Here is a 14,187-nt window from a genome sequence, read left to right as displayed (position 1 = left end):
TGCAAGTGATAACCCGTTACTGTGAAGAATTCCATGCTTTGCTCTTCTGTTCTGTTCAAGCGATTTTTTGACCAGGGAGTGCTCGTCGGTGTTTAATCGGTGAGCTCGTTCCATATCAAACAGAAAAACAATAACCATCTCGTTCTAATCGACGATATATTCTACTCAGAAAAAATCGATGGTCTAACCTACATGCGCTCCAAACTTTCGATGTCCAACGATGAATAATGGAAATTCTACGAGGAGTCGCTGAACGAACCGCTCGCGTAAAGACTATGCCCCCCAAGGCGACATGTGTCGAGATTCTTTTCACGAGCGAGCGTGAGGTGGTGGACAGGTGGCGACAGCATTACGATCAGCACCTTAATGGCGACGTTGCAATCATCGAAGGTGCCGTGGTAACAGATCTAGGAGTACGTGCGAATGGTGAAAGACTTCCGGTCCCTCATCTCCAAGAGATTGAGGATGAGGCTGGCCGGTTAAAAACAACAAAGCCGCCGAAGCAGATCTACTGTCAAGCGAGCCTCTAAAATACGGTGGAGAAGCACTGGTGAGAGCTCTACAATGGGTCATCACTAAGATTTGGAAGGAAAAATTATTGCACTACAAGACAGCGACAAGGTACTCTCTCAAATTGTATGCCGCCGTCAATCACCGATTGCCCGAGAGTTCGTGGGGCAATATCAGGCAGGATTCATGGGTGAACGCGCTGCAACGAAACAGATATTCGCCATCTGTCAGGTGTTACAGAAATGCCGCGAATACAACGTGCCCACACATCACTTGATCATTGATTTTAAATCGGCGTATGGAACTGTTAGTATGGTAAGCGTTGAATTTTATGTATAATCTATAAATCATTCTTAGTTCGCTCCTCTAACCGATCAATCAAGTTTATTCTACTATTAGGTTATGGGCCATAGTACGGAAGATCAACCTGCTATGCAAACTGACGTCTGTGGGGTTTTTGATAGAAGAGTACGCAGCCAAGATAATGTCCACAAACCACCAGCTCGAAGAAATTGGATTCAAACTACACGACAAGTGGCCTTCGCTGATCCTGCTGATGGGTTTACCGAGGCGGTATGAACCGATGATCATAGGACTCGACGCGTCTGGAGCTCAATTTACGGCGGATGTAGTCAAGTGGAAGATCCCGAAAGATGGACGTTGCTGGCCCGCAGGATTGTCTGCATTGAAAGATTAAAAATTCTGCTCTTTGGGTTTATTCCATCAAAATCATCATACTTCCATCTCATCAGATAGATGTGCTGGATTTCATCCACTCAGATCTGTGCACGGCGGCAGCAAGTACTGGATCACCTTTATCGACGATGCTATCAAGTCAAGATAACGTTTGCGTACTTCCTGAAATCCAAGACCGATGCGTTCAACGCATCTCAAGAATTCAAGGCCCAAATCGAAAACCAATCTGGAAAGAAGATCAAATGCTTGAAAACTGATAATGAATTGAAGTATCTAGGCCAGCAGTGCCTGAAGATTTCCTGAAGAAGAGCGGGATGCGGTACGAGCGGACGGTATCGCAGAATCCGCAGCAAAACGGGTCACTTGAGCGGATGATTCGTACGATTGAGGAGATGGCTCTTTATGGGCACTGTCGGACACGATATTGGGCAGAAACTGCATTCACAGTCGGTAGTGTATCTTACCAATCGACCTCCGACCAAGGGTAGCCCGGAAACACCATTGGAAATGTTTTTCGGTAAGCGACCGAATCTGTCCCATCTTCGAGTTTGTGGGTCCAAAGTGATGGACATACGTACCCATAATACTATCGGAGGCCAGCCATACTGAAGCGGAAGTGGCACCATACTGCAAAGACATCGGTGCGATCGCCGAGAGTGATGAAGCGAGCGACAGCTGAGGTCGTTGATGTCACGGATACGGAACTGGAACCGGATGCAGTTGAAGATTCGGAAGCAAGTTGTTTGGGGACAGAATCAGTTCAACCGTCTGCGCCCTGGGCTTTGGATCAATATTGTCTAGAGTGTCTTCTGAGGGCCCTCTTGTTTCAGTTGTTGCTAGCGTTGTTACAACATATTTCTTTATTACTTTATTGTATTTTTTTCTGATATAACAACATTAGATTAATCCCTGCCCTTTAGTTCAGAGAGGGTTTGGGCAGCGTCCTGCCAACTTGGTCGAGGCAGGGTTCTTGGGAGAACAAGTAAAGGGTTGTTGAAAGATTATGTAATTTAATTTATTTTGAGTAAATAAAATCTATTTTTTCCCAAACATGTTACGTAATATTTGAACAGCTTCATCAACGCTGATATTCTAAAGTGCTAGAATGATGCATTGAGCTTGTAGGGATCCCTTGAAGATGGGATGTAAATCATTAACTCGCGATCGCGCGTTTTCGTACTTCAGGGAAAAAGTACATTACATAAATAAACGATTTTTAAAATACATCCGATATGTTGAAAAATTAATGATTTGCTATCCATGTCCGTGGAACCATTCTGAACAGCCATTGAGTGAATACATTGGATTGTTACATATTTTCATCTTGCGAATCGACCAGCCATATAAAAACTGAACCCAGTGTATCACCACAACCTCTCTACTGTACCGAATAACAACTACTAATCATATTCTTTCTTCCCTTCTTTTCTTTTCCCTTCCTTTTACATGAGCAAAATAACAACTCCGAGTATTTCTATCACCACGGCCACATCTAATTAACGTCTCAACCAACACTGGAACGACCACACTGATGGGGCTACCACCTTGGATCTAGCTGGGCGTGGGGCAGCGTTTCTTACTCAGCCGCTGGATGCCAGAACAGACGCTGTTTGAGCCGCACCTCCTTGGTGAACAAACGCTCGAATCGTACCTCCTCAATCTAGCTGAAGTCAGAAGGACAACAGTGCCCAGGCTGCACTACCAGCTAAGCACACAACTCTTAGCTGGCGGTCTTTGTCATCGCTTGACCCGTGGAAGCATGAGGTAGGAACTTCTGAGGACCAGAGCTATGTTGGACGCTCTCTTTATCGACTCACCGTTTTGCAACCCAAATGAATAGGAATCGTGAGTAAAAATCATAAAAATACCTAAGGTAAGAACATAACAATTCTGTTTCCAACGTGTGATTAACCATCAAATAGATCCACTGGCCACGTGTAAGACGTATTTTTGACGCCGGAACGTCGTGACTTGACTAAACTCGACAGAAATGGTTCACTACTTGACTAGGTGGACATCGTGACAGGTTCTATACGTTGACGTTTTCAATGTAGTTGGCATTATAAGAATAACGTGAGAGTAGGAAATGTTTATATAGACATGACCGATGCTGAGAATCCTAGGGGCTCCCTTAGGTGTATTTATCATAAGTTTACTCCAAGCACTGTGACGCTGAGACAAGTTTGCTTACAGTTGAAGCTTTTATGTTAACATTCAAATTGACTGCTATTAGAAGATTGTGAAGGAAATTATTATTTTAAAATTAGGTTTGTTTATTTTTATAGATTCTGTTAGGGATGAGTACACCATAGTTGATGGATGATCTTTATTAGTTTCAATTGCTAATACAATAACCAACTAACCGACCTTACCTTACGACCTGACTTAGTCGATATTATGACAATAAAAGTAAAAGAGCAGGAGTTATGATGTGATCAAAATCAAAACTTAATCTTATTTTTTGTCAGGATCCAGAAACATGGAAAACTGTAGTAATTTGAATGTAGTATAAACTATGCTATGATACGGTGGACATAAGGATAATTCAGACTTCATAGGGATACAAGAGATGAACACAGAGAAGCAAAAGACGACTAGGGACGACATAGGATACATTAACTGTACATTAACATAAGGCGTTCGACTGATAAGTTTTATGTCCGCAACATCAAATGGAAGCTCAAAAAGAGAGTTATTTGAAGATGATTCCAGTGCTGTAGATGACCAACATCGGTTCATCATAAAAATATTGGTATTTAACTTGAAATAACTTTCAGAATGCACAATGTAACTTGGGATATTTTTTGATTATTGTTTGGAGATGATGTCAGAAAAACTAGTTGCCCATACCGGCTACAAACGCTAGTTCTGATAATTGTCACTGAGTAGTCTTCAAAAGTATCAAAACATTACATTTCTAGAGCGTCCACAAAATACGGGTGTGATGGGAACAGTAAGCGACACTGTATTTTTGATAACTACTACGACCCAATACTAAATACTGCACACTTTGCTCAAGTTGACGACATCGTCTAGTCCATCGTGAGTATTGGTCATAGTAGGGGGAAAGTAGGGAAAGGGTCCAGGCTTTGCTTTTAGCTGTCCTGCAGCTCCACCTGGTCACTCTATAAAAAAAAAAAAAAAATAAATAAAAAAAAAATAAATAAATAAAAAAAAAAACAACATTAGATTAATGGGTGCGACAGGAGTGACCATCAAAGCCACTTATGTCCCAGGATAATTTGATCCAATAGTCAACGGCTTCCTCAATGGCCGACTGGGTGCGTGCTTTCGGTGGCGGATTTAAGCAAAGGAAGGGGAATTATACTTCGACTGACTTCATCGGATAAAGTGCCATCCGATAAGCGTTCTTGTATGAATCACCTTCCATCGTCTCGCAGTCAAAATTGAAGTTAATGAAGCGAATAAATGTTAAAAAAAAACTTAAATATTAAATCATTTGTAATACAGATTTGTGCTCATTTAAACTCTAAACATTACAATCATTACTGTATTTATTAGTTTCAATAATTAGTCATAAAGTTTAAGTAAAAGTATAGCTATACATGACTGCGAGACGACGTGGACCACATTGAGGAAATAATTAATCGATATAGGGTAGTTGGACCATTAGGGAGGGGCCTCTACTTTGGGCATTTTTCTGCTGTTGCTCGGCCGGTTCGACTGGTTGATCTAGACTGGCCCACATTTGTATAACGCGAGAAAAAAGTTTTCAAAATTCACGGGGCACCCTCTAGAATCGTGTCTTTGGATGAGAAAAACAATCTGTGAAAGATTCAACTCAATCGGTTGAAAACTGAGCTGGCGCAAATGAGTTGAAGGTTTGTATGGGATGTTAAGTCCAAATATATGGGAAATTGGATAACCTCCAGTCTCTCATACAGCTCGCCGGTTTGGTGAGATCGATTTGGCTCAGAATTGAAAGAATAGAAGTTGATACCCTAATGAACAACTTTGTAGAAGACCATGTCATGATAAAACTTAAATAAGTTGCGGTTTTAGCCAACGAAAGCAGGGTGAGGACTTCTTCCCCCGTTTACTCTGTATCATTGTTATGTATGATGGTCTTCATCCGTGTATAATTCGGCACGCATATTTTGAATATCCATGGAAAAAATATTGTATTTTTGCAGGGAACTTTGTTTTTTTACACTCGTGAGCGGCTATTGAAGCACGAGCGGCTACTGGTACACTGAGGGTACTTGCATTATCTACCCGAGCACGGGAAGTTGGTTCGATGTTGATTGGATTGTGACAGGGAGATGCCACTGCCCAGATAGTTCGGCATCCTAATCAAATGTTGAAATTTTTAAAGGCCCAGCTATGCTGCAAATACAAAATATTTTACTTTCTTGGAAATATTAATATTATTCTTCAAATACATTAAATTATGATTGATATTCGTGACTTTTTTTCTTGTTTGATCACATACACACCAATACTAAAACAGCTATGTACTGCTATTATTCACTACTGCTATTGTACACTATACACATAATAATTACTAATCATTTTTTCCTTCTTTGTTTGTCTCTATAAAATATTGCATGGTTCGCATCCTTGCGGAACATAAACGGTGCATGAGCACAAGCTTTTTTCAGATTAACATATGGAAGATCTTCGAAAGACAACCAGAAGTTAACAAACACAATCTATGGGGGAAGTATCATCATCGATATATGTAAGTAAACAAATGTAAAATACTCTCCGTGGAACCTGAATTCTAAGCGTGCAAAGGTAAATCTGGAGCTCGATTTGAATAGGTCGTATGTGCTTTTTTCTATTAAAAATTCGATCAGTTGGAATCGCTTATTATAGCGAAAACCGTTGAAATTGAGCAAAGTTTATACATATACATAGCAGAATCCTCACAAAACAGGCTTTCTGTTCCATCATTAAAAGTTTGCAAAATATCTGCCATATTGCTACAATGACTAAAATAAACTGATCGAATTTTATATCGACAGAAGCACATACGACCTATTCAAATCGAGCTCCAGAAATAACTAACATACGGCGGGAAACAAGAATTTATCAGGAAACTAAGTGGATGGGAAATTGTACTTCGTTTTTTCGCATTGTAAATGAAAAGTTAACGTTACGCGTACGAATGAATAACTAGTTTCCAAGTAGTTTTCTTCTTTTCAAAAGCTCTAATTCTCTTTTTTTTTGCAAATTTGTGGAATAGCATTGATATTGTCAAGTCCGTATTAACTCCCGGCCCGAGCGAGTTGCAACACTTAATTGTGGTTATAGTTCCGAAGCTAACGCGTGATCAATAACTAAGATGCTTTATGCTTTGTTGAGGTCAATGCGTCTCGACTCGACGAAAACTGATTATCTACTTCTCTGACTAAGCTGGACAACATTACTTATGACAAGGAAGGTATTTTTACGCTTTTAAATGTTCGTATTATATGAAAAGTATGACTGACAAAACAATTCGAAGATTTAGCCGTATATTGCCAGGATCTAGGAGCAAATCCTGTTAAGGCTTTTTACGGCATCATCAGCATCAGCAGCCATGTTGGATATGAGCCTCAAAATTTCAAAGTGATAATTCTCTGCCACCAAAGCGAATATTTGTATGAAAAAGTATCATCCTTTATGCTCATTCGCACACTCAAAATAATCCAAACGTCAATGCTACGTGAAAAATCACGTAAGCTGCCCTTTTCGTCACTCAACTCAGATTTACTGGACTCACATGGCACTCACTGATGTTTGTAGTAAAAGCTACGTGATTTTTCACGTAGCATATTTTTCCGCCTACTTTTCACGTCAATGCTACGTGGTTGTTGGGTGGAAATGAATGCTCCACTGACACTCAGGAATGTAAACAATAATTTCTAACCTAACATTTTAGTTAGTAGGCAGCAGCAGCAATCATCGCTTTGTCTTCTCGAGTATCTACAGGTTTTTCTATAACTATTAAATTGTTTTGTGGCTGAAAAGATTATGTCGAATTTCAGGTACGGATAGCACCGACTAGAATCACCGAGCCATGGCGTCTAGCGCATGCGGTGCGGAGTTCAAGTCGATTAAAGGCCATTCCCATTCGTCCTTTCTATGTTTCTGTGTGCCAAATTTTGTGTTATTAAAAAAAATATAATAAGTATTCATGTACAGTAGACGTTCGATAACTGCAACATGTTTACGTTTCACTTAGCGAACAAAATTCGATAACTGCAACGTCAGATAAACGTCAACAAGCCATCAATTGACGTTAAATGAACGCAAAATTCATTAGACTGTTCATTTTGGCTACCTTGGCGCACCGTTTTGACGGAAAGCGGTGCGATAACTGCAAATTTGTTGCACTTACCGAACTTGCAGTTAAAAAGCATTGCAGTTAAACCGTTTGCACCGACCGAACGTCTACTGTATTATGAAACATATGAACACATATAAAACGTTTAGCATTCAGCTTTTATGTACCGTAACATCACTTAATTCATATCATTTTTAGGTTCCTAATTCCGTTCACACCATGCAAAACAAATTGGGTGAACAGAATGAGGAACAGAAAAAAGTGATAGGAATTAGGTTATGTCCCGGTACAACTTTTGAAATGAAAAGTACTAAATAGATACCAGGCAATTGGCTTCTTTAACGGTGTTGAGATAATTCGATATTCTGAATCTGCATGTCAAACTGAGCCGAAATCCAAATTTTCATGAATTTTGGTGCCCGGGGACCTATTTAAAAATCAATTTGAAGTTTGTATGGGAGCGATTTGCCGAATCACCCCTCGTCGCAGTTTGTACTGGGCAGAGCTGTCAAACAGTTGCCCAGCTGTCAAAAGGTGATTTCTAAAAATCTCTTTGAAATTGATTTCAGGTGCCAAAATAAAGTTCTAAAAATCTGAAAAAAATCATAGTGGCTCAGAAAAAGGTGCTCTTTCGTATAAAATCAAAAAATCGATACATTTTTCAAAATTTAAAAACCCAATTATCATTAAATGCATCCAGTAAAACTTATCTTAACTTCCACGTAGCTGTTACGTGAAATATCAGTGACCTTGAGATACGAGGAATTGAGTTGCGTCACTCACAATCCACATAGCTGTTACGTGGAAAGTGCGATGGAAAAATTTCACGTATGTTTTCACGTAACAACGACGTGAAGAATTTTCAGACTGCAGTGATTGCGATGATACTTTATCTGCTGCGTTAATTGCTGCAGAATTGACAGTTTTTTATCACTTCAAAAATGCGAGGCAAGCAATCATTGAAAAGCAAAAAGTCAATGATTCGTTTGAAAACTTAATGATGCAGTAAGACACCTTAAGTGCAAATGTTTATTAGTTTTGAAGATAATGCGTTATCAATGAGACCAATTAGTCTGGACATTTTGGACGAAAATTACTACTTATCATAAATAATAACCTGCAATAAATGTCGCAAAAATATTGTGACCAGCAATTACTGACATAATGAACATAACTACTTGATACAGTAGACGTTCGATAACTGCAACATGTTTACGTTTCACTTAGCGAACGAAAATCCGATAACTGCAACGCCTGACAGTGTCAACAAACTATCAACTGACGTAAAATGAACGCGAACTTCATCCGACTGTTAATTTCATTCGAGTGTGGAACGTTTTCGCGAGCGGAACGGTCTGAGCGCGTGCGATCAAAACTCGTTATTTTTTCGGATTGTGTCGTGTTTTTGGATAGACTTCCACGTGCGGAGTGTTGTGAGAAATAATTTCAATTATCGTGTGAAGAAAATAACTACTGATCGACATTGTGAACTGTTGTAAAAGAAAATCCAAGAGAAAAAGTGCTGTTGAAGAGAAAAAACATGGCGACTGGAGGAGGCGGTGGTCTGCCTCCAGACAAAGGAAAAGACCAAAGTGAAATCGACGGAAACAAAATGGCGGACGATTCAGCACCTGAATCGTTCATGTACACGGCTAGGGATGCTGCACCGTATCGTGTATACGTCGAAATAATTGACAACACGAAGCGTATCTACAAGTTTTCGGTGGGCTCGGTGCTGCGAAAGCTCGAAAAATACCGAAACCAGATCACGGAGCTGAAATACCTCGGACGGAACAAAATCATTGTGTTCTCCAACTCATGGGTGAAGGCAAACCTCCTGGTAGGCGAAACTGTACTGGCGGAGAAAGGCTACAAGGCGTACATCCCTCGGCACCTGGTTTGCATTACCGGCGTGATTGGTGGCATTCCAACGGACATCGAAATGGAGGAGATCGAACAGGACTACGAATGTGCATATCCAGTAGTGAATCTGTACAGACTCAACAGATGGGATCGTGAGAAAGGAAAGAAGGTCGCTTCAAACCGAGTCAGCGTAACTTTCCGGGCAAGCAACTTGCCAGAAAAGATGAAGGTGTTCGGATCGTCGGTTAAAGTACAGCCGTATGTCCGAAGATTCGTGTTCTGTAACAACTGTCACCGCTTCGGCCACAGGGAGGAAAGCTGCAAATCCAAAAAGCGATGCGGCAAGTGTGCACGCATACACGAGGAGGCTGAGGACCACTGCCCGAATGAAGTGAAATGTCTGCATTGTCGAAAATCGGATCACCGAACCACGGACCCAAGCTGCCCTTCCCGACAGCGAGAGATAAGCATCAAAACAATGATGTCGAAGAAGAACCTGACCTACGTGGAGGCGAGAGAGCTCATCGCTCCGCTTCCGATTCAAAATCAGTACGACGTTTTGGCTGACATCGCCGAATTCCCTGCACTACCGAATACGTTTGCAAGAATGACGGCCGGTCGATTCACAACGCGAAGCAATCAACCACAGCAGCAACGGAACGTCACTATCAACAAACCAGAAGAAAGACAGCTGGGCGCTATCAAGAAACCAGCGAATGACTTGTCAGGCGGAGCAAAGAAGATGAAAATTGATGAGGAACGTCAGCATCTGATCAAGGATCGGAATGCGGAAGGAACATCCAGAGGAAGCGGACTGGAAAACCGACATGCTGTTAGCGAGCGAGAAAGATGGGACAACATCATCAAGAAAGCAAACGCTGATGCACTGGAAACGGCGAACCGCAACGTTCGGGGGGAACTCGCGAACTTCTACGCAGCTCTGATCCAATGCTCTGGGGTCACAGAAGAACTACAGGAAAAGATAAAAGAATGCTCCAAAAAATATCTAAATCTTGAAAGTATAATAGTGTAATCAGATCACTAAACAACACGGAAATTGCAATTGATTTATTTTACACGTTTTCTTATAATTTTTCAATATTTTCTTAATGGATAATTTCAGATTTCTACAGTGTAACATACAAAGCGTTTCTAAGAATAAGGATGAGTTACAGAGAGTTTTAACCGTGGGAAACTATTCAGCAGTTTTACTTTCTGAAACTTGGACTAGTCCATCATTAGAACAAACAAGTAAGTACAATATTTCTCGGTATCACAAATTCGTCGACTCTAGGATAGATGGTTATGGTGGTAGTGCCATTTATTTGAAACAGGAGTTTGGTTATAAGACAATTAGAATGCCCGTTCTTTCAGATGCAACACAAGCAGTAGCAGTTCATTTATGTACGCTGGACATGATTATTGTTGCCATTTATATAGCACCTTCCATTTCAAAAACAAATTTAGAATCTGACTTAACAAAGATATTTGATTTGATAAAAAATTATTCTAGAGTGTTGATTGGCGGAGATTTTAACTCGCATCACCATGCCTGGGGTAACGATTTCACAGACGCAAAAGGATCAATAGTCATGGATTTGATCAACGACAGTAATTTAATTCTTCTTAATGACAATTCTAAAACTTTTATACCAATACAGTTAAACAGGAAATCAACGGCAATAGACCTTACTCTTTGCACACCTAATCTATTTTCGAATTTTGAATTTAAAACTCTTGATTTTGGAATAGGAAGTCACCATTTACTAATAGAATTAACTTTCAACTATAATACAATAGATAATAGAAAATTCGTATACAATCATAAAAAAATTACTGATCAAATTAAAGGATAATTGTAATAGTATACAGGAATTTCAAGGAACAATAGCAGATATTTTCAAAAAATGCAAAATCCCTAATCGGTATACTCCTAAACACTGGTGGTCGAAAGAATTGTCCCAGGCGTGGGATGATAAAAACAAAGCAAGATCAGAATTCAATAAACATTCTACTTTTGAAAAATTACTTGAATGCAAAAAAGCTCAAGCAAAATTTAATAAACTCAAAAAAGATGCTCAAAAGAGAAACTTCGAATCCTTTGTTGAGGAAATCAACCCTACAATGTCTTCGTCTGAACTATGGACGAAAATAGGAAAACTAACCGGTAAACGTAGGAAGTCACCTTCTAACAACATCATTCAAGAAGATAAGTCCATGGCAGAAAATTTTCTAGATAAGCACTTTGGAAAAAATGATCCATATTTTATGGTGGATGCATCATATCGTATTGAGAATAATATACTTAATTTTGACACATTCAATAATATAATCAATAATAAAAAGAAAAGATCATCACCAGGAGAAGACAGGATAACATACGCAATGTTGCGACAACTTCAACCAGAAGCTAAAGTTACGATAGTAAAACATTTAAATGACATTTGGCGAGAATGCTATTTACCGATGACACTTAAAACAATCAGAATTGTGGCGATTCCAAAACCTGGAAAAGCCCAGGATAGTATTGAAGGCAAGCGGCCTATTTCATTAGTACCGGTTTTCACAAAAATTATTAATTCAGCCGTTTTAGTTAAATTACAAAACTTTTTAGAGGACAATAGATTAATTCCAGATACATCCTTTGGCTTTCGAAAAAATATGTCAACTACAACATGTTCAAACTTTCTAGTAAACGTAATTAAACAAAATAAAAGAGACAATTTTTTGACCGCAGTAGTATTTTTAGACCTGTCTAATACATTCAACGCCGTTAAAACAGACATTCTAGAAACTGTTTTAATTAGCTTTGGTGTACCTGGCGAAATAACGTCCTGGATTGTTAATTTCTTACGAAATAAAAAAATATCTTTTGCTTTAAAAAATCAAGTTATTGAAAGGTTTATTTCTAATGGATTACCACAAGGCGATGTTTTATCCCCCACTTTATTTAATGTGTATACAGCGGCTCTACACACAATATTTGAAGGTGACGAGATATTAGTTCAGTTTGCAGATGATTTTGCACTGATAATAAAAGAAAAAAACCTGGAAATGTTGAACAATAAAACACAACTAGCAATAAATAAAATATTCAGAGAATTAGAAAAGTTAAATTTTAATGTAAATCTTCAAAAAACAAAAGCCATACTTTTTCAAAGTAGTAACAACATATTAGATTTAAAGATTAATAATACAGAAATAGAAACAGTAAAATCTCACCCATACCTTGGAATAACGCCTGAGTACAACTCTCGCTAATAACCACAGGGCATTATAGTATTGCCACTCTGCCCTTAAATGAACTGTCGCTGACAGTTCCAGAGAAGAAGAAGAAGAAGAAGACTGTTAATTTGGGCTAACATGGCACACCATTTTGACGGATGGCGGTGCGATAACTGCAAAATTGTTGCACTTACCGGACTTGCAGTTAAAAAGCATTGCAGTTAAACCGTTTGCACCGACCGAACGTCTACTGTATAACACTTCAATAGAGTAGAGACTACATATTTGATATGGGGCAAAACAGTAACGCTACTTAAGTTTGGGAATCTAAGGCAACTAACTGACAAATTGACAAGGACCTAACATACAACATGAACCTTACCACAGAAACCAATTTCACACTTTCTACCGTATTTGCATTATTGTGTCTCAAGTCTAGTCCAATACCTTTCCCCAACCGATGGTGTTCATGTGGTCCGCACGGACTATTACGGCCATTATCCCTTCTTGATATTCGGCATTGGATTGACTTGCGCTCTTATTACCCCACCAACTGCTGCAAAATGAAAATGAAAGAATCAGTTCAACCGTCTGCGCTCCCTCCGCATCCAACTCCAGACAGACACTGTGCATCCAAATCCGAGGCGCAGCGACAGGGAGCGCCATCGACCAGGCAAGTATTCTGATTATAAGGTCACATATTCCAAGTAACACACTTGCCACAGAAGAGTCATGGTACATACTAACTTGCTAGAAGTAAGTCACAGTGACTTCTGCGCAACCGATACCTGCGCGCTATGTCTGAACCAACAGATAATAAAAATTGAATGTACATCGGGTTTCTTTCCATAAAACATCAGTATTGAAGCTATATTTTCATTTGCAGAAGGTTTCAAAATATTCTATCGGGGAAATTTTGAATTCTCCATCTTTTTGACCGTTTTTCATACAAATTTGCTTGAAATACTCATTTTCGGTCGATTTCTCTCCCATACAAAATGTATGGAAAAATTTTCACCGATAGAATATTTTAAAACCTTCTGCAAATAAAAATATAGCTTGAATACTGATGTTTAATGGAAAGAAACCCGATGTACATTCAATTTTTATAATCTGCTGGTTCAGACATAGCGTGTGCGCTGCCGTGACTCTTCTGTGACAAGTGTGTTACTTGGGACAGTGTCCTGCTTCAAAAACTTGTCTCTTCACAGGATTGTGGCAGCCAAGTGGGACGATTCCAGCGGGTTTCAATAAGCATCGCGCTCCCGTCACATTCCAAAGAAGAAGAAGATGTTGGTCTGCAACTACTAATTTCTGAATGACAGTGACTGGGAGCGCTCAGTCACAGACAAATATATATCCTTATCCATCGAAAACATCAAACTCTCCGAGGTATGTATGCTGTCTACAGAATCGAAATGAGCCAGACACCGTACAAGAAGCGTTGATTATTTTCATCGTAGTTGTGCCCAACAACATTCGGTCAAATGGCCGGACACGGATTTTCCCGACCTTTTCCGAAATGTTCGACTAAGTGGTCTCTTTGAAGTTACCAAGACCCAGAATTGTGTGATAGTGAGTAATAACACTTCATGCGATAC

The 14,187-nt window shown here is 39.5% G+C and overlaps 1 protein-coding gene across 1 annotated transcript; it reads left to right on the top strand.

Moving 5' to 3' along the window:
- Positions 1 to 8,824: 8,824 nt before the first annotated feature.
- LOC115265101 (uncharacterized) lies at positions 8,825 to 11,187 on the top strand. The gene has a single exon (XM_029869332.2). It carries the CDS (start codon positions 9,039 to 9,041, stop codon positions 10,392 to 10,394), a length of 1,356 nt encoding a protein of 451 aa, XP_029725192.2. The 5' UTR covers positions 8,825 to 9,038; the 3' UTR covers positions 10,395 to 11,187.
- Positions 11,188 to 14,187: the final 3,000 nt, after the last annotated feature.

The sequence above is a fragment of the Aedes albopictus genome, chromosome 2 (assembly GCF_035046485.1).
Source record: "Aedes albopictus strain Foshan chromosome 2, AalbF5, whole genome shotgun sequence".
Taxonomy (NCBI): Eukaryota; Metazoa; Arthropoda; class Insecta; order Diptera; family Culicidae; genus Aedes; species Aedes albopictus.
This window is presented reverse-complemented; position numbering and strand designations above follow the sequence as displayed.

Excerpts from the sequence above, each read along its gene's own strand:
- LOC115265101 (XM_029869332.2), top strand. The coding sequence starts at position 9,039 with ATGGCGACTGGAGGAGGCGGTGGTCTGCCTCCAGACAAAGGAAAAGAC.